The sequence below is a fragment of the Oncorhynchus keta genome, chromosome 4, assembly GCF_023373465.1.
Source record: "Oncorhynchus keta strain PuntledgeMale-10-30-2019 chromosome 4, Oket_V2, whole genome shotgun sequence".
NCBI classification, from domain to species: domain Eukaryota; kingdom Metazoa; phylum Chordata; class Actinopteri; order Salmoniformes; family Salmonidae; genus Oncorhynchus; species Oncorhynchus keta.
This window is the reverse complement of record NC_068424.1, coordinates 43,544,870-43,566,714: the sequence shown is the minus strand read 5'-3', so window position 1 is coordinate 43,566,714 and position 21,845 is coordinate 43,544,870. Positions and strand designations below refer to the sequence as shown.

General features: G+C 44.5%; 1 protein-coding gene across 2 annotated transcripts in view; it reads right to left on the bottom strand.

Annotated features, from left to right (window-relative positions):
- The window catches only part of LOC118375083 (AF4/FMR2 family member 2-like), a 167,242-nt gene that overhangs the window by 116,875 nt on the left and 28,522 nt on the right, over positions 1-21,845 (bottom strand). The window contains exons 2-4 of one of the 2 annotated variants that reach the window (XM_035761578.2): positions 10,689-10,809; positions 2,763-2,813; positions 1,373-2,272 (exon numbers count right to left, since the gene is read on the bottom strand). In XM_035761578.2, the coding sequence (XP_035617471.1) occupies positions 1,373-2,272; positions 2,763-2,813; positions 10,689-10,809 (1,072 nt within the window). The remainder of the gene's footprint in view (positions 1-1,372; positions 2,273-2,762; positions 2,814-10,688; positions 10,810-21,845) is intronic. The other variant, XM_035761586.2, reaches the window with a different exon arrangement.

Genomic DNA, 21,845 nt, shown 5'->3' with positions numbered 1-21,845 from the left:
GATTAAACGGAGCGGGTTCCAATCAGGTGGACAACGTTTTCTAAAATAATGAGTGCGTGACCTCAGGTGAGAATACATTAGGACGGATGTTGTGTTAACCTGCAAAGCATTCGAAAAGCAGAAGGCCCATTTTGTCTGGTTCAAAAATATTCTCCAGCACGCCACTGGCTGAGAGCTGAGACAAATGCTCCCGGCATTAAAATGAACATCCCTTGCCTCCCAACATTAGAACAAGATAAACAGTCGGGGCTAAAGTCGTCACAACAATAGACTCTCAGCCCTGCTTGTGTTGCTGACACACAAATGAACTGACATGACAGGCCTTCAGATCACAAATGACTCCAGACTAAGATTGTCTGACTGTGTCAAGCTAAGAGGCTACAAGGAGGGATAAATGCATTGTTTATGCTCATTAAACAAGACTTCCTCTCAACTATCAGCAATAACTGATGAGTATTAATTTGCAGTGTTGTAAACTGTTCAGAAATAATAACGCATTCATCATCATCATGTATACATGACAAGCCAATTACATACAATATTATGGGAGGAACAAGCCAAAAATCTGGAGGCTAAAACAAAGGTTTATACAGTATTACATATTTAGGATATATTATATATAAACCCATAAGACCACAGGGTAAATGCTAAAACTCTAACTGTAATACAATCCATCAGTGAGGCCAAAACAAATCATATGTCAGAACTAGTTACATGAATAAGTAAAGCGGGCCCATGTGAATTAAAATGGCTATTAATCATGAGTTTCCACCCGAGATTCATTTCATAGTGAGGGATTGTAGGGTGTGTGTGTGTGTGTGTGTGTGTGTGTGTGTGTGTGTGTGTGTGTGTGTGTGTGTGTGTGTGTGTGTGTGCGTGTGTGTGCGTGTGTGTGCGTGTGCGTGCGTGCGTGTGCGTGTGTCTGTGTGTCTGTGTGTCTGTGTGTCTGTGTGTGTGTGTGTGTGTGTGTGTGTGTGTGTGTGTGTGTGTGTGTGTGTGTGTGTGTGTGTGTGTGTGTGCGTGCGTGCGTGCGTGTGTGTGTGTGTGTGTGTGGATGTAAGGAAGGCCCCTTAACCCTGTGGCCCCTCAGCTGGCTGGGTTGAGGACCAGGAGTCGCCAGGAGGAGGAGAACTGAACGGCTGATTATTAATAAGAGCTCTCCATTATGTCAGGCTCTGTCTTTGCCAGGACTCAATGAAAAACAGACCAGGCAGGGGGAAAGGCACAGGCCAAACTTATCTGGCTGAACTGCTTTCCCCTTCCTACTGCCAGACGATCTAACACAGCACAAGTGACCTGTTCCCAAGCATTTACTATCTATCAACAAGCCGTGTGTGTACTGTAGAGTCAAGTGAATCATGCAGGTACCTACCTCCCCAGTCTGTGTCAGGGTCAGCTTAGGCAGCTTGCTCTTGGAGCTGGTGGTGGTGCTGCCAAAGGCTAGGTTGCTGTAGCCCATGTCCCCCACTTCCAGAGGAGGTTTGAGCTCCGGGGAATCCAGGGGCACCTGGTCCTGGCCGTCCATGGGCCGAACGTAGGCTGTGGGCTTCTGCTGCTGCACGGCGCTTGGCTTGACATGCAGGCCCTGGGGGAAGGTTGGCGTGGAAAGGCCGCTGGGCAGCAGGGAGGTGGAGGCCACGGGGGAACTGGACCCGTGGGAGCCCGGCTCCTGCTCCAAGGGAGACTTAACAATATTGTTGCTGTCCTTGTATCCGCCATGCTCAGCCGCCGAAGGGGCCTGCTGCTGCCCAGCGCCATGCCTCCTGGAGGTGGAGGAGTTGGGGCTGCTGCTGGAGTCTCCCTTGTGGCCCACGACGTCGCCCTGTGAGCTGAACAGCTCCTCGTGTCTCTGGGGTTGCTGCTGCTGCTCATGGGTAGACAAGTGTTTCCCCCTGCTGCTGGTTGGTACCCCCACTACCTGCCCCCCCACCTCTTGGGTGCTGGTGCTGCTGGAGCAGTGGGCTCCCTGCAACCAGTCGGAGGAGCGGGACTTCTTGGAGCTCTGATGGCCGCTCAGCCGGGTGGAGCTGGTCAGGGATGAAGAGGAGGGCGGAGGGGGCATGGAGGTGGTATTGTGCCCCGTGCCCGTCCTGTTGCTTGTCCTCTGGGCCCCCTCGGTGAAGAAGCTGGGGCCAGGGGTCTGGGGAACAGAGTTCTTGGGGATCCCCACCAGGTGGCTCTGGTTGGAGTGGCTGGTCAGGAGCTCCTTCATCTCATCGTAGTTCCCAAGAGTGTTCTGTACCCGGTTGGCCAGGGCATCACCTTTGTTGGTCTGCAGAGACAGAGAGAGGAGAGACGGTGAGATGTATAATGTATAGATATTCAGTTCCTATTATATACCCCCCAGCCCCCTCCACCATGTTATCATCATTCCCCCACTACTCTGACAACAGACAGAGAGCAGCAGGTCATCAGAGCTACACCTAATTACAGACAGCCAGGAACACTGCAGGCAGTGTGTGTGAGAGAGAGGTTGATGTGTGTGTGCGCGCATAGAGAAGGGTGCAATCATGCCTCAGTGAGCAAGACCATTAGGCTGTACATCAAGCAACTCTGAAAATGAAAAAGTAGCCCCTTTTCTAAGCTAAAAACAGCTATCATTACAGAGTCTAATATGCACCTTACAAACTGTATGAAACTATAGTTCTATCCAAAGCACTTTAATAAATCCATCTTTAAGATGGCACAGTTGGTGTATTAGCGTGTATTAAACAAGTGATTAAAACAAGCATTGTTAGTGTGGATCTATAGATAATAGATACCTTGTTTAGGTTGTTGGTCCCCCCCAAAGTGGATAGACTGGTTGCTTCTGTCTGTCAGTATAAAAAGACAGTAGTTTATAATCTAGTCACACTGGGGGGAATATAGTAGACCAATAGGATGACCTTGATAATCTTATAATCTGTTCAACTGTATTCTTAGTCAATAGCGATATGTGGCAATGTTGACACACTCCTGTCTTCTAATATCCTTTCTCTCAGGGGTACACTTTAATCTGTAGGAAAACCTCCAAACAAATAATTTTGCAACAAAAGGCCCTTGTTATAATCATTGTTTTCTTTTGGCTATTTCAGCATATAATTCTTTTATACTGGGCTTTTCAGACAAAAAAGCATGCAGAACCACCCCCAAAACTCATTACTTTCATAACAGGCAACATTCTATTTAATGTGCAACACATTACTGTTAAACTCAGCCCAAGCCTGTGTTTACTGGTCTTGTACGTGTGAGAGGCCTAGTAAGAACGTACAACAATTGCAGATGCATTATGCTAAGATACACGCTACATAAACAGAGATTATAACATCTATTCGAAAAGAACTGCAAATGAAGATTCATTTCAGTCGCACAATAAAATTGCAGAGCCATGCAAAGCTGTTTCCTGTATAGGGATATAATTAGGCTATTCAAAGGCAACAAAGGAAAAATGATAAATATGTACAGTGTAGCAGCGTATATCCCTTTGGTATCACAGAGGACTGTGGTGGTGATGATAGCGCAACACTCTGTCAGACTCAGGAAGGATAAGTCTGTGTATTTGCACAATAATCAAATGATGGTTGATGGTTAAGGGGAAGGGAGGGTGTGAAGCATGAAGAGCCATTATGCTGCTGGGAAGGGGAATTATCTGCTAGGTGTTTAACCTCTGACCTCGATAAAAAGAGAAGATGCCAGCTAGGGCTAAACTGCGCTCTGCCAAGACTCACCCCTGACCACCCCTGACCTTGCACAGCATCACTATAATGTCCCCCATAAAACTTTAATGGCCATGCACTTGTTGTTTCAAAATGTATTACAATTAAGCTCACCCAAATGGATAACTATGCCCGAGTTACTCTCCATGTAGTTGTTGCTGAGCAGTGATGGGGGAGGTTGATATAAGGGACAGAAAAAGGGGCAGTTTATTAGGACACAGGGGTATAGAGAAAGAGGGGGAGATAGTATCCAACTAGAAAACAGGATAGCTTTCAAAGGATCTTTTAAAGTATTGGATGTGTCCAAAAGAACAGTAGGTCTCCAATGAGCAGTGATACATTTACATTTGAGTCATTGAGCCGACGCTGTTATCCAGAGCGACTTACAGTTAGTGCATTCATCTTAAGATCGCTAGGTGGGACAACCACATATCACAGCCATAAGAAGTACATTTTCCTCAATAACATAGTCAGAGCTAAACAAACGAGTCCTTCTTTCCACCATTGGGGTGCTAGGACAGAGAAGAGCTTGGACTGGACTGAGCGGGAGCTGCCCTCCCGAAGGGGTGGGAGGGCCCAGAGACCCGAGTTGGCAGATTGGACTGCTTGGGTTGGAGTGTATGGTTTGAGTGTGTGTGTGATACACACTAAGGAGAGGCCCCTGTATCAGGCCAGTCATAACTTCAGAAACAAGAGAGGGAAAAGACTCAAACAGCCCTGACAAGTGCCCCTAACAGTAACAGCAACCTGTGTTTGAAAATCCAGCAACCAGCCCAAAGCAGCAGTCTGTTTTCCACAGTCTGTGTATCGTCCGAAGAGGAGCCTAAGCACACACAGGTTATTTAAGCCATGCTGTGAGGGCTCAATATTTTTAGTGAGCGTGATGTTGAAGGGGCACTTGTGGACCTCCCAGATGCTGTCATTCTCAGTGAGGGGAAAGCAATGTGGACGACAGTGCACAAAGGGCTCTTGTGTAGAGAAGGAAGCCCTGGGCTGCTGGAGCAGGGCTGTCCTTCAGTGCACTGACTGCAGGCTAACTACAGCTGAGGACTGGAGTAGCTTCACTAGAACAGAGAAGTATAACAATGTTATCTACAATATTTTTTTAGTTACACTGCTGTAATCTTTTTTTTATACCTATATACTAGGCAAGTCAGTTATTAAGAACAAACTCTTATTTACAATGATGGCCTACTTGTAAATCCCCCCCAAACCCGGACGATGCTGGGGCGATTGTGCGCCGCCCTATGGGACTCCCGATCACGGGCGTTTGTGATACAACCCGGGATCGAACCTGGGTCTGCAGTAACACCTCTAGCACTGCGACACAGCGCCTTAGACCGCTGCGCCGCCCAGGAGCCCATACTGGAGCAGGTTCTAAACAATGATTAAAGTACCTCCGTCAGAACTCCTTATCTTCATGGAACAAAGGCTACAATACTCCACTGCCTACATGAACTCATGCCATCAGCTGGCAAGACTTCTGCTGAGCTGATCCCCATTACGCTAAAGGCTTCCAGTGACATGTCTCATACTTCATCTCTTAAATCAGAGCATATGGCATTTCTTCAACGGGTGGAGACTGATGAACCTTTGCCTGCCGTGTTTCTCGACTCAAATGGGAAAGGTTTTAAAAAGAGAAAGGCACTCATCAAGAGGAAAGCAGCTGGCCTCTTGTCAATGGACATTTCTCCCCAGGAAGCAACTCTGTTGAAGTGTTTGTGTGTGTGTGTGTGTGTGTGTGTGTGTGTGTGTGTGTGTGTGTGTGTGTGTGTGTGTGTGTGTGTGTGTGTGTGTGTGTGTGTGTGTGTGTGTGTGTGTGTGTGTGTGTGTGTGTGTGTGTGTGTGTGTGTTTGCAGTGAGGATCTGAAAAAGCCTTTGAATAGGAGAATACTAAAAGAGACAGACTTTGCATGGTGGCAGGCAGCAGTAGTGATGTGCCGGGTCTGGGCACTAGGGCAAGACCACTCTGTGCAGGCCAACAGGCTCGCAATGGGAGGCTCCGTTTGCTCTCTAAATCAGCATCAGATCCCACAGTTCACACCCTGCCTGCCACCACAGTTCTGCCACCTCACCACAGCTCTGCAATCACAGCTCTGCCAAGCAATCGTAAAGCACCTCACTGGGATCATGCCTTAATGCTAGTCTTTTATGATTTAACTGAGAAACAGAGAGCAAAATTAAAAGCTCATTTGACTATGAGTTGATTCATACAGTACTGTATGAAGGGGAAAGTTGGTTTCATCCATACAAAGTTTGCTTTTTGTTGTTGTCATATCACAGCATAGTAAAGAGGACTCCTGTGGATTTTCAAGGATGTGAGTGAATGGGATTCTGTGTGGAGAAGACATTGACACATTTCAAATATTGTCTGTAAGTGCGGATGTTGAGAAATGCACAGGCTACAAGGGATACGTTACAGGGATATTATATAGGGTCCCTGAGACCTTACAAAGAAATAAATCCATCTCATGTCATCCCAGCACTAGTATTTGTGTCCAAAGTTTAATTACCTGGAGTTGCGTGCCAGTACATTATTGTCTCCAGCCTAAAGCCTATAGGCTCCTACTAGGATAAAGGAATCTGCACTGTTGCTACAATACAATACTATGATGGGCTGTAGGCTGATCCTACAATGATGTTATGTGCACTGTTCTCTCACACAGCTTGTCATGGGATTGGCAGTGTTTACAATGGGCCATCTGTTAACAGTTATTTGCCTTCAATTCGGAAATTAGGAAAATCTGAAAACTTAAATCTAAAATCTTTAAAAAAAAAATGAGTTAAAGACCCAGAGCAAAGACTCATCCAGCAAATCCTTATCTGTTGAATTGTCTCTCTCCTTTGTAAGCCCATCTGTAAAATCCTTCCTTCCTCACTGGTGCAGGAGTAGAAAGCCTCAGCAGTTTGCATAATATCCATTAGTGCTTCCCAATAAAGAGCATCAATATGGGTCCACATGAGTAAACACCTAGCACAAATCATCTGAAATCAATAGAGCACTAACGACAGCAGGGGATCCAGGAGCTAGCAGATGTAAGGTAGCCTCCTAACAGAATCAGCAACAAACCACAATACAATTCAGATATAAACTGGGAAACGTAATGGACTAACAATTTAACAGTTCGCAATCCTACTTTTTAAAACCTGTTGATAAAATCTGACAGTGATGACGGTCGGGGGAATATACAATTACACTCAAAAAAATATAACTATTTTATATTGCATCTCTTACACCCATGGAGAGCAAAAGTTAGCATTGAATAAATGAATTGATCTCCTTCTCCATCTCTAAGAGTCTGCTCCTCAACAGTAATGCTGGTGCCCATGAATAAAACATCCAGTACCGGAGCTGACGACTGAGGAGGAACACAAAATACGTTTGCAGAAAACGGAGAAAATGGCTGAATAACTTGGCGGCTATATCCTTGTTTACTCTGCTGCTCCTCTTGACTCAGCAGTTGGTGGAGGATGGAGGGAGGGAGAAGAAGGAAGAAGGAGGGAGGGGGTTAGGGAGGTTTATTTGGGAATATTTGCCTTGAGAGGGAAAAGGTAGGTCTCTTTGTGACAGAGTGGTGCAGCAGCGTTGGCTGAAGTCCAAAGGCCTGACCTTCACGGGGCTTTACAGGCTTTTAAAAACAGCTTGGCTGTGCGTTCACAGAGACCTGTCCAGGAGGAGGTAGAGAGGGGTCCCGGGAGTACACAAAGTACACATCCTGCTTATGGCACCAAGGCCAGGGGGGACCAGGGGCAGCCAGGGGGAGCAGGGGACCTCTGAGGGCACAGCCAGCTCTCCTCGGCTGTGGGGCGTCTCTCTAGGTGCCAGTGGAGCTGGGAAAGCAGTAAATCAGTCCCAAATAGCTGCTAACAGCATAGTTCCATTAAACAGGATTAAAGGGGGGATTAACTAATAGCGGCCTGAGATGTGGGAGAACTACAAACAGTGTTTCACAGAGGAGAGGAAAGTACTGCTATTACTCTCTACCGAGCACTAGGCTGGGAGAGAGAGGGGAAGAGAGAGGGGGCTAAGGAGAAAGTATCACTGAACCAGTCAAGCACTAACAGGACACATTGGTTTCTAAACACACATCATCTTTACCGGCCCTTAAGTCCCCCCAGCTTACATGCCCAAATACTAAAGCCTGGAGTGGAGAGTCCATTTTCCTGCAGATGTGATGACATCAATGACTATTAGCTGACACTGTGGGGGTCTGGAGAACAGATCTGTCTCAGTCTGTAATCCTCTAACTACAGTATAGCTTGGTGAAAGCTATCTATATTTCGGAAAGTGCAGTTACATGATTGACAATACATAAGTTAATATGTGACCTCACTGTACTCTAGCTGTTGATAATCTAAACCAAAGTTAATGAGGATGTTCTCTCATGATACAGTCACATCAGCGTCTGTAAAATGTTGTCAAAGGTCAAATTCCAAACAAGCATATTTACTGAAAGGCTAAGAAATTGCTCTTTGTCTGACTCTTGGGTTGTACCAGTCCACCCACCTAGACTGAGAGTTCCTTTCCCCATTACCCCTGCTGTCTGTCTGCTTAGTCACTGGAAGAATGCTGGGCCAGCGCATTCCTTCACACACACACAAACACACCAACATGAGCATGAGCAGACAAACACACACACACATCCTCCTACCCACAAAAACACACCCCATTTCCACAAAGACACATACATACTCACATACTAGCATCCACAATTAAATTTCACACAGTCCTATATAAGGGGTAGAGACATCCTATTTTAGTATAAATTCAAATAAAGGGAGTAGATAGCTCTGTGTGCCTGTTTTTCTGTCATTAAGTGTGACCCAGTTCGCAGAGAGGTTGCGTGTGTTTAAGAGAACACTCATGTGTTCTGGAACCTAATTTCCCAGGCTAAGAGGAGCAGTGGGCGATCAGATGAAGATGAACGGTTTCGTCTGTGTGCGCACGTGCGTGCTCCCCTGTGTATGTGCGTGTGTATTTATGTGCGGTGCCGTTGATCCACTATTGAAGCGAAGCCGCATTGAGGGGAGACCGCACCGTGTCATGTGACATGGGCAATTAGCCTTCAAAAGGGAACACAGTCACTACTTGTTTATTTCCACAAATACGTCAACCTCCGTGTTGATGTGATGGACAGGTTCCACGCCCTCTTTCCTTGAAAGCCACACTCTCTCTAAAGGTGCCGTTTACAGATCATCTGTAGTGTTAGAAAGCTATTTACTGTATGAAAGTATAAATAGTGTGTATGATCTTGAAGGAACGTTTCCTTTGCAGTGATGAATTATACCAGGTGCGGATAACGAGGACTTATTCAGATCAGTCTTAATCACTTTTAATTACCCAATCAGGCTGGTACAGAGGAGGAAATAATGCAGCAACACAACATGTTGGGAAACATGATGGCTCTCCAAAACCAAAGAAACACACAGGGAACCTTGTGAGAATATTTGTGGCACATATCTCAATTAAATGGGACTCAACACGATTTGTGATAACCAATAGCGATAATTTTATCACAGTTACAATGGCAGTTTTCCGAATCAGTATTCTTTGATTACAGCGATAACCGTTTTCCATGTCTGTCAGAATGGCCATGATAGAAAACACAAATACAGTAAAAGGGGAAAGAACCTAGGTGGATTGATACACAGAGAGGGAGAAGAGAAAGCAATGAGTGATTGAGAAAGAAGATAGGGTTCTTTAAAAAGGGACACCTTGGCCCAAGTAAAAACATGACAGTCCTCTTGACTGAGTCCCCCATCTGTCCAGTTAGTTAGCTAAGAGATCCCAAGCTTGGCTGTGGAACAATGCCCTGACTGCCCTCATACCTTCGGCTTCCATTGATCCTGCTCACAACACACACACAGGAGAATCCCTCTCTATTGACACTGCTTAGCTACTCACACACACACACACACACACACACACACACACACACACACACACACACACACACACACACACACACACACACACACACACACACACACACACACACACACACACACACACACACACACACACACACACACACACACACACACACACACACACACACACACACACACACACACACACACACACACACACACACACACACACACACACACACACACACACACACACACCAACACACTCTCCTCAAGTATCGGTCTTGTCACCTGTCTGCAGCCAGTCAGCCAATGGATACATATCATACAGGAAAGAAGGGGAGACATGAAGGACTGAGACTGCATGGCACCTCCATGACGTACACATGAGAGGTGTGATCATCGTTCACATGTGTCATTACTCTACTGCACATCATTCAAATGGACAAAATGGGGGGCCTAAGGGATGTGTTCAGTGCACAATGGAAAATACACGCTACAGCAAAACATAACATCATTATAGCATGAACAGCAAAGCATTTCACGGAATATAGCGAAGCAGATCATTTTATAAACAATTCTACATTTGTAATATCTTATCCTTTCCACATTAGCTGTCTATTCCTACAGTCCCCGCATGGATAGTAATCTGCTTGGATGCAGTCGGTTGTCTCCAATCCCTTCAATTAATATAACATAAAGTAACAGGACATGAGGGAAGGCATAGAAGAAGCTGCTTTTGGCCCACTATAGAAATACTGTTTTGACCATCTGTGGTGTCTCATTCATCCAGTAACACACAGAGCATGAGAGAACACACACAGATCTGGCAGGCAGTGGATAATGTGCTTTTGGAGACTGGCAGACACTGATGGAACCCAAAGACTGGAGGAGCCAGAGTAGACTGGAGATAGACTGACAAGACTGCTCAGTTACTGGGGGTTAATGTGTTCTTTATACATCTATACAAGTTTAAGTTGGAGGAATACTCTTATTTTATTTAGCGACTTCCATCATGCCTGTTGCCAGGTTATGTCCTAGAAAAAGGGATGGATGCTGGATGCTGACAACCCTCCTCCCCACCTCCTCCCACCCCTTCCTCCTTCCTTCCCAGGCCCTTACCTTGTACGGCTCCCCGAATAGATTAAACCCGGAGGAGAAGAGATCTTCGTCCTGTTGCACCTCCTGAGTCCGCCGCTCCCACTCCCTCTTCTTGAGCGCACTGCGGTCCTGCTCGTAATGACTGCATGGGGAGACAAGTAGAAGAAGACGAGGCCAGACCATCAGAGTAGAATCAGAGTAATCACAGCTGGCATGCCACGGAGAAACATTGAAATCCCTTTCCCTGAAAAGATGTATGGGAAGCCCATATCTGTCTAATAGGCACAAGCTGACACTAAGCAGATGAAGGATAGGCGGCCCTGGAGATAAAGGAAGTGGATTGTCACACAAATACTTACAAAACACTGCCAAGGCAAGGCACTGTTGGAGAGAAAGGGATCGCTTATCCAAGAGGAGCAAATGTATTGTCAAATGACTTTCAAAGCACAGTTTATTTATCAACACAGAGCGGGTCTTAAGATGTAGACCTATTGAATTTACATTTTACATTTACATTTTAGTAATTTAGCAGACGCTCTTATCCAGAGCAACTTACAGTTAGCACATACATCTTAAGATAGCTTGGTGGGACAACCACATATCACAGGCACAGTGGTGTGAAGTACTTAAGTAAAAAATACTTTAAAGTACCACTTAAGTCGTTTTTTTGGTCTGTACTTTACTTTACTATTTATATTTCTCACAACTTTTAATTTTACTTCACTACATTCCTGAAGAAAATAATGTACTTTTCACTCCATACATTTTCCCTGACACCCAAAAGAACAGGAAAATGGTCCATTAATCTACTTATCAAGAGAAAATCCCTACTGGCGGACTCACTAAACATCAATGCCTTTTTGGTTTGTATTTGTTTATTATTTATTATTATTTTTTAAATAGGGGGGTTTGTAAAATGTGTTTGTAAATTATGTCTGAGTATTGGAGACTGCCCCTGGCTAACCATAAACAAAAATAAACAAGAAAATTGTGGCGTCTGGTTTGCTTAATATAAGGAATTTGAAATTATTTATATATATATATATATATATTTTTTAACCTTTATTTAACTAGGCAAGTCAGTTAAGAACAAATTCTTATTTTCAATGACTGCCTAGGAACAGTGGGTTAACTGCCTGTTCAGAGGCAGAACGACCTTGTCAGCTCAGGGGTTTGAACTTGCAACCTTCTGGTTACTAGTCCACAGCTCTAACCACTAGTCTACCCTGCCGTCCCCCCTACGTTTGATACCTAAGTATATTTAAAAACAAATCATTTTTGAATTTTACTCAAGTAGTATTTCACTGGGTGACTTTCACTTTCATTTGAGTAATTTTCTATTAAGGTATCTTTAATTTGACTGAAGTATGACAATTGGGTACTTTTTCCACAACTTCACAGACATAGAAAGTCATTTTTTCCTCAATAATGTAGCTAGAAGGGGGGGCGGGGTCGAGGATTATTTAAGATACTGCTTGAAGAGGTAGGGTTTCAGGTTTTTCAGAAAATGGGCAGGGACTCTGCTGTCCTAGCTTCAGGAGGAGGCTGGGTTCCACCATTTGGGTGCCAGGACTTGAATTGGACTTGAATTCTAGGCTCTTTAGTGTATGCTGATTCCTTTTTACACACTTTGTATTTCTTTACATTGAAGAGCACACAAAAACCAATCTAATTCTTAATTTGACTTTTTCACAATATGCCAGTTTAGTAAATACATTCCCAGTATATGTAATAACTGGGAAAAAAAGTTGTCATAGAAAGACAGGTTGACTGGCTTACATGAAAACCCCCTGCTTCACCGTCTCCCATTAAGGTTTGTTAGACCTGTTTGGTGAGCGGCGCAGACATCTCAACCTCCTTATCGCCAGCCAGGCAGTGTAATAAATCCACAGTGTAACATGCAGCCGTTTTCTCCTTTGTCCGCTGATGTGAAAGTTGCGCCGAGCTGTCCTGCGGCTGTCCAACCACCGCCAACGCTTGATTAGAGCCATGCTCTAAGCCCTCTCATTAGCATAATGTCCCACATTCCTCCACCACTGCTGCTGCTCTTCCCGGAGCGGTGGGAGCTGAGCTAGCGTAGCGACGTAGCAGCGTTAGCTCCATGGCCCCGGGCCTCCACCAAGCCCCCTGGGGTCCGTTGGGGAGCAGGGCATTAAGGCAGGCTGCGGAAGGGGCCAGCCAGGGCTGGGGGACGTGACAGCAATGCGGTAGTGTTCTTTAGTGGTGTAAAGGGTGGTAGAAGGTGAGAGGGACAAACCTGGGACAGACATGCTGCCGGTGCAGAGCAGAGCGGAGCGCAGCACACATTATCTACTGACTCACAGCAGTGATGCACTGACAAGGGTAATGGAAAGCCAAGCCTGAGTACCTGCTCTGCTCTCCATCTAGAAATACCAGATGGTACTGCCTGTAACCACTCTATATAGACAGCACATTAAACAACACCCAGCACTGTGTGATCATCAAAATGTTTCAGCCATTTTGTTAACAGTGCCTTTTGTTATTATGACTTCAATCAAAATGAGGATTTCAATTTTAAACTGATTGACGCTAATGTGATTGAAAGTTACAAAATTGCTCAATTTAAATCAAATAAAAGGCAAGTTGGCGATAATAACAACAACAAAAAAACTCTAACTTAAATACCTGAATATACAGTACCCCTAAAATTATGAAGTAGGATTTCACAGCTTTCTCAAACCAAATAAAACCATTTCCCATCTACGACTCTGTCGCTGTGATGAACACTGCATGAGGATCCCAGGCCTGAGAGGCACAGCAATTGGCAGTGATAGATAGGAGACAGGAACGGAGAGCTGGAATCAGTTTGCCTTCAATCTGCCCTTGCTCTCCCCAAACACACCTCCGGGGTCCTATGGTGTTTCCAAAGCATTTAATCCATCACCAAATTCTTTTGGAAAGGGGGACCTGGGGAAAGAAAAGTGAGGCCCCGTTTCAGGGCGACAGGCAATTATTTGAATGGAAAGAAAAATAACAGAGGAAGAGAAAGAAGGGAACGAATGCATCAGGGCGAGATTGACGGCAGGGCCCTAGCAGTAATGACAGCAAGACGTCAGTTATCTTTACGCCGGCCCCTCTTGCCACACCTGCCAGTGTACCCTGACAGTCCGATTGATCAAATTTACAGCTGTCACTGTGCCCGAGCAGTCCCCCTGGCACTAAGTCCTGTGTCTAATGCACACGAGTGTTAAGAGGTGTGAGGTCAGGACTTGTCATTAACACAGTGTCTGTAGAGAACCACCTATCCTCTAAGGGCAAAGCGGGGGATGGAGGCATGACGTTACAGTGGTAACAGATAACAGATAGCTGATGACACTTCTGCATCATCCCTTTCATGTATTCTATGGGATATGGGAGATATACAGCATATCTTTTTTTTTCTCATTCCGGCGATGGTTTAAATAGCAGAGAGGGTTTTTATAATGATGATGATGGTGATGTTGATGATGATATTCTCTGTAAAATTGTAGCATTGGCAGCTTTTTTTTTCTCCCTTCCCCTCTCTTTCCTTCTCCTCCCCCTGCAGACTGACTGGCCTGCCTCCCACCCCTGGCTCTTTCCAACATAACATAAAAAAAACGAATACTGATATCCACCGTAAACCCAATGAATTTAATCTTGGCTGAGCTACGCTGCACTTGGAAGATAACCAAATAGACCCAGGTTTTTTTCCCCGCCTCCCCTACCCTCCCAGGCCCAGTGTGCATCACAGTGAAACGCGCACATATTGAGATGTAAAAAGCAGCCAATACCACCACCATTATTCCAATCTAGCAGCCTAAACAACAGTCACTGATTTCTGATTTAAAAAGCGGCAATTATTAATTCAAGCACCGGCTAATTAAAACTGGAGCTAGGCATTTAGCCCCTTGTTACAATTATTTCACTGGTTTCTAATTATATGGACCTGCTTATCTACTCTATTAGCGCTGGAGCAGGGAAGGTGAAATCGGCAACCCTTTTCATTCTGATTCCTCAAAGAGAGACACTGTGGTGATGATCAGAGGATTGGGAGGGTTTATCAGAGGTAGTTCCTGGGGTTGCCAGGTCTAGTGGAGTCTGGAGTGAGGGTCTCTAGAAAGATGTGCTTTGGGGTTTGAGATGAGAAGGAGAGAGATGAGGAAGGGGAGGGGATGGGGATGGTTTGGGGGAGGAGAACTGACTGCCTGCCACAGAAATCTTTGTTTGATGTGCGAGCACAAGGGAATCCAGTATTCTTCATGTCTAATTTTCTAATATGAATATCTTTTAATGACAACTAGACATCTGAAAATAGCGAGCCTTCCTGAAGTTAAAACTCTGAATGTATGAAGCAAAATATAATAAAACATCCAATGATGAAAAGCTAGCGTCTGTCTTGGATGGAACATATTCAAGAATACGCTGTTGTCAAAGCCACTGTGCTATATGCTTCTGTATAAGAATGGCAAAATAACGAGACACTAACTTACATGCTTTTTCCCGTTCTTCTTCTCTCTTACACATGGCACAAGCATGAACTTTGTTCTCTATTTCTTAAGTGGGCACAGCAGTAATTGCCATGCTGAATATAGTAGCTGTAATGAGAGGATACTACAACACTGCGACTCTTATAGAGAACACTACTATAGTACACACATTCTCTCTCTCTCTTACTGTATATACTACCTCTCTGTAGTGAACCCAGTGTGGATAGTGTTTTTTTTTTACCATAGGTTCTAGGGCTGTAGCCTGATGACAGCTGTGAGGATAGGTTTTTACCCCAGGTTCCAGGGTTGAGCCTGATGGCTGTGCTGGTAGCAGTGTGTGGAGGAGAGCAGGGCTCCCCTGTCACCACAGTGAACAGCTATGACATGCTAGCCGTGTTGGTGCCAGTGTCGACACACAGCCCAGCTGTGACATGTGGCAGTCGTGCCAGTGTTGCTGCAGTGTCCTATTCGTCCTCCTCCGCCTCAAGTGGGCATCTGAACTCACACTGCAGCGGCTGTCATCATCCACAACACAAACACACCACTACCATGTGTGACATGAGGCAGCACATGTGGCCTGACAGAGACAGAACAGACACACAGGTACACACACTGTGTACCTCCACAGAGGAACACAGTTGAATCAGAATTCTCTCAAAGTCAAACTCCTCAGGTCTTTAAAGATCAGTCATCCCAGGCTATTCATTATTATTCTCCCATATAAGCAACAAACATAGGTACGACAAACGTAGCACATTAAGGGCCATCCCGCCCCCCCCCCCATGGTGCTCCATGGTGTGACTGCTGCTGCTACTGCTGCTGAGTCGGTCGGTCGGAGTAAGAGACTGAGAGCCTCTCTGATTAATGACCTGGGCTGGCAGTAATTGCCAGATGCCAGGTCATCAACCTTTTCACTGACACCTCTTCCTCAGGGATTTGTTCCATTTTTGACAAGGAGGCCATTGTTTGCGCTTGCACTCCCAGTGATCCTGCGTTACTCTGGAGGTGCCATGCTTGCCACAAAGACACAGCCAATACACAGCCAACCCCTCAGTTTCCACAATCATGTGTCGGTTTTCTTCTCTCGTTCTCTTTATTTTTTTTGCTCTCCTTCTCTCTCTGTCTGTATTGCCCTCCCTCCCTCCCTCCAATAACAATAGGGTACATGAGACCATGAATAAATGCACTGGCCAATTAGGGAGCACTGTCTGGGGCTGCTCTACATCTGAAATGTCATGTTATGAATATTTGAAGAAGAGCAAGGGGCTAATTTCCAATTTTGACCCAATTTAGCAAACAGACCTCATGATGTGCTATAACATCATCTCAGTGTCCAGAAACAACACACTCAATGTCTACCTCACAGGAGACAGGGATAAACCGGAACTGTACGACTCATCTCGATGCGTCACTATCAATCTGACAGACAATGAGAGGGAGAAGTGACCATCTACAATGTCATCAAATGGTGAGGACTGATCCACGTGAGCCATTTTTAAATCATGGAATACGCCACTGGAGAGCTCTTAATACAGTATGTCATCAGCACAGGATATGACAGCTGCGGCTTCATCAGCCTTGAATATAAATATAATGTGGATATCACATTCACATTATACTCTACCTCCAGTATGTACTTATTGAATGATTGCTTGTCCAATTTATACAAAGTATAACATCTGTGATCTTTATATCAAATTTGACCTAATAATTATCATTCAACCCGTAGTGTGTTATCTTTTTGGTAGTTTCTGCATAGGGCTTTTGGTCAACTCCGGTCAAGTCATTTAGCCTCACAGCAGTGTGTGATCTAATTGTGGGCTGCTGAAAATTAAATATCTCCCCTTGGGCCTTGACAATCCACTTTTTTTTAAATGATTAACTTAGATTTAAAGCGAGATCATTTCAACCAATTAAATGCCTAAGAGCATAGCAGGGGCAGACAGATTGATTCAATCACAATGGATCTTACTCAGTTTAAAGAAATCAGAAATGTGAAGATATTAAGGACATACAGCTAGATATCTATTTCATTTTGTCTTTCGTGATAGGAGAAATCCAAGTCAACGAAGCTGTCTACATTTGGTTGTCTCTTTCAAAAGTAGTGAATATTTGGCATAAATGGTCAAATTATACGTCCAGAACATAGTAAGGCTCATCCCCATTCCCACACCAACCTTTTTAATTGCGTGACAATTTTCAAAGAGATGCCAGTTTAGCGCTGTGCAACACGACACAGACAGCAGCTTGTTTCTAATTACATACAGTTCACATTTGCATTGCAATAAAACTGGCCTTGATAGGCTACAAATTGAATTGACTGTAGAGGAACCTTGATAATCACTTCCCCTTCTCAACAGAACCCCTGCTAGTCCGATTAGCGGTTGTCCTTGTAAATGATGCTTCAACATGGCACACAGGCTATCATGCTACACACGTCAGCAGATGTGGATGTGCGAGGTGTCAGGGGGATATATAATGTGGATGCCATTACAAAGCTGTGCTGTTATTAAGTATAATGGGTACAGGGCCACTCTCCATGATGTGACAAGTGACTATTCTCATTAGATGCTAATCTTTACCGACTTCAGAGATCATCACTAATCTATTTGTTTCAGATCCCATGCATAATGTGTCAATGCATTGGAGATTGAAACTGTAGACTAAACTAGTGATTTTGTTTTCTTCTCGCAGCTCATTTTCCTTGGCACTGCACAGCTCTCAATCCATGGCAGTTTGGAGGGCATGTGTCTGTCTCTTGGTGGGTAGGAGTGTTAACACTCATCAGCCTAGCGCACACAGTGCCATCCCCCAACATAAATAAACAGACAACTGAGAATATTCAGTCATGTCTAGACAGCCTCAGTGACATCATCATACTCCTCTCAGCAAGCCCCCACATACACTCAACACATTGATATGGTCACTTTTCCTTTTTTTAAGGGTAAAAACCATCTCTTGCTTCGAAAAGGCAGAGAACTGGATTAATCTGCCTCAGAGGAGTGGAGAGACGAGAGGAGGAGAGGAGAGGAAATTAGTGTTGGGCTGGAAGGAGACAGGCGACTGCCTTCCTTTGATCTCACATCCACACACTGACAAGAGGAAATGGGACCAATACACCCTACAGTCACATTTTCTCTTACATGTGAAAACATAAAACATGTGCAAATTCAAATTAATCAAGAATATAATTAACTTTTTTTTTTACACATGCAGAGCGCAACAAGATTTTCAAACCTATTACAAGCCTATATGCTGTTAATGCTGCTAGAGGTAAAATATTTTTTCTTTATGATTTATGGATTCAATTATTGATGTGCCCTGAAATAATAACAATCTAAAAAATGTTACTGTAAGTAAGAAAATATATCCTATACTGCTATCAGTACAATGTTGAGTATCAAACATAAGACCAATAAACCATTGTAAATATAAATAAATTATATTTAACACTACCAACCCCTCTTAGGCCCTTTTCCCACTACGAGTGTTTGAGGAGCGGAGTGGCAAAAGAGATTTCTACTTTTCAATAAACATTACATCCTTGCCTTACCTTTCGTTGTTGCTGGAAACGCAACATTCTTGGACTGCAACTCAAATTGTCCGTAAATATCAAAGTAGCCACTAGCCAGTAAGCACAAACTATTTAACAATCCAATAAACTTTTCTTCCTTAACTTCCAAAGTTTCTTATTTTCTTCTTGATCTGTTTCACCTGTCTTTGTGATTGTCTCCACCCCCTCCAGGTGTCCTCCATCTTCCCCATAATCCCCAGTGTATTTATACCTGTGTTCTCTGTTTGTCTGTTGACAGTTTTTTTTTGTTTCGTCAAGCCTATTAGCGGTGTTCCCTTGCTCCTGTCTTCTAGTTTTCCCAGTTTTGACCTCTGCCTGTCCTGACTCTGAGCCTGCCTGCTATTCTGTACCTTTCAGACTCTGCTCTGGATTACTAACCTCTGCCTGCCCTTAACCTGTTGTTTGCCTGTCCCCCTGTTTTTGTAATAAAATTATGTTACTTCAAAACTGTCTGCATTTGGGTCTTCTCCTGAGCCTTGACAATTAAAGGGTTTGTTTTCTCGTCCGTGCACATTCAATTAGCTGACAAGACACAGCTAACTCCTGATAGCTAGCTACAGTGTCATTCATATTATATTACAAACTGGGTGATTTGAGTCCTGAATGCTGATTGGCTGAGAGCTGTGGTATATCAAACCATAAACCACGGGAATGACAAACCACTTATTTTTACTGTTCTAATTACATTGGTAACCCGTTTATAATAGCAATAAGGCACCTCGGACGTTTGTGATATATGGCCTATATACCACGGCTAAGGTCTGTATCCAGGCACTCTGTGTTGCGTCATGCATAAGAACAGCCATGGTATATTGGCCATATACCACACCCCCTCGGGCCATATTGCTTAATTATAAATGGGGTGGTTCGACCCCTAAATGCTGATTGGCTGACAGCCGTGGTATATGAGACTGTATACCACCGGTATGACAAAACATGTATTTTTACTGCTCTAATTACATTTGAGACCAGTTTACAATAGCAATAAGGCACCTCGGGGGTTTGTGGTATATTGCCAATACACCACGGCTAAGGGCTGTGTCCAGGTACTCCACGTTGCATTGTGCTTATGAACAGTCCTAAGCCGTGGTATATTGGCCTCATTGCTCGGGCCTTATTCCTTAAATATAGACCACACAGGTAGGTAACGTTAACTAGCAAGCTAGCTAAACAAAAATATTTGTATCTGAATGCTGACATTTAGCTGAACCATAGCTTGATAGGAGCTCTTAGGCTCACACTAGCTGCCATATTAATTAGAACACACCAGGCTTCATTTTTTCAATATCATGGAGGTCATTATACAAGGTAAAGGCAAACTGCGACATTGATAATTCCCTGGGGAGTTGCTTCCTGCCTAGACCTTGGTGGTGGCTCAGTGCAGTCAAGCAAAAAAATGAACACGGTTGAGATTCAAAGCTACGGAGACAATTTCAGAATGTAACAGGCTGTTACTACAATTTCAGGTAAAAAAAAGAAATAAGGTAAATATCTGTACATTTCAGCTGTTTTAAAAACATTGCTATGCTATTACAATTTTTACCGTGAGTGCTGACTCAATGAGACAATTCTGTTTACACTGCCCTGCCCTGTCGGAGGTTCGGACGAGACGTGACAAGTTCGCAAGAATACATTGCAGTATATGTGTAGCCAAGGGCATTTTTGAGAAAAGTCGAGTAAGTGTGAAGACCCTCATAATCAGTCTTAGAGGCGTGAACATATCCGCCCGCACGCATCCCTTCCGCCTGATAGCCTGACATTTAAGACTGAGGAAATAGGCATGTTTGCGATGAGAAAACCAGCCAACATTAAAGCAAGGCATTGTTAGTGTCACACAAAATGCTATGTGTTATGGAGCATTTGATATGAATTGCCGTATACATTTAACTACTCTGTGAATAAAAGCACAAGCTGAACACTGCTGCTTTGTGAGACAAAGTGTTCACATTTCATCAAAAACCCATGATGAGGGACTGCGGAATAAGTCTAGAGGGAGACTAAATAGCAGGGTGTGTTTGGAAAATCTCTGTTTATGAAAATAATCAAACCGAAGACAGTCACCCCAAAGCCAGTTTAAAAGCTACTTTTGAAATACAATGAAAGCAATGTCTTTTCAATTTGAGTGATATGGGCAAACCAGAATGAGTCTAAAGTTGTGTGCCTCCATTACTGAGGGACGGGGTGCTCTGTAGCTCTCCAACAAATGAGATATGCTGCTCTGACCTCAGAACCAAGGTGATCCTGTCGCTTCCTCATTAATCAGGTACTGCCATGCCACAGATAATGGAGAGACTCAGGGGAAGAGTGAAGGCTCTGGAAGTACAGCTACTCTTACCCCTCTCTCTGGGTCTCTCCCTTCATTCACACTCTGTTATTGTTAATTTCACCCCCCTCTCACAGACACGCAGGGGTCTAATAGAGAGAAAGAGGACTGAAAGAGACATCAACAGCGACAACAGTTTAACTTTTCTCCGGGCCACAGTGTGTGTCGACTAATGCACATATGCATAACACACACAATTTCTCTAACTCCCTGTACATCTCACACTACCTCCCTTCCTCTCCCCCACACACTCTCAACATCTCTCCACTCTCTATCTCTCTGGATCTCTCTGCTGCTCTCTCCACTCTCTCTCTGCTGCTCTCTCCACTCTCGCTCTACTGCTCTCTCCACTCTCCATCTCTCCTCTCTCTAATATCTCTGCTGCTCTCTTTCTAATATCTCTGCTGCTCTCTCTCTAATATCTCTGCTGCACTCTCTATCTCTCCACATCTTTCTCTGCTGCTCTCTCTATCTCTCCACATCTTTCTCTGCTGCTCTCTCTATCTCTCCACATCTTTCTCTGCTGCTCTCTCTGCTCTCTCTCTGCTCTCTCTGCTCTCTCTCTCTCTCTCTCTCTCTCTCTCTCTCTCTCTCTCTCTCTCTCTCTCTCTCTCTCTCTCTCTCTCTCTCTCTCTCTCTCTCTCTCATATATAATTCTCTCCTGGCCGTTCATGGCTGAATGTACATGCATTAAGCAGGAGCTGAGATAATGAGCGGCTTTGAGAGGGAGATAGCACTAAGGCCTGGGAGGGAGGTAGCGAGGGAGGGATGGAAGCCTTTTGCCACTGCGGTGGCGGGCGGCTGTACACATT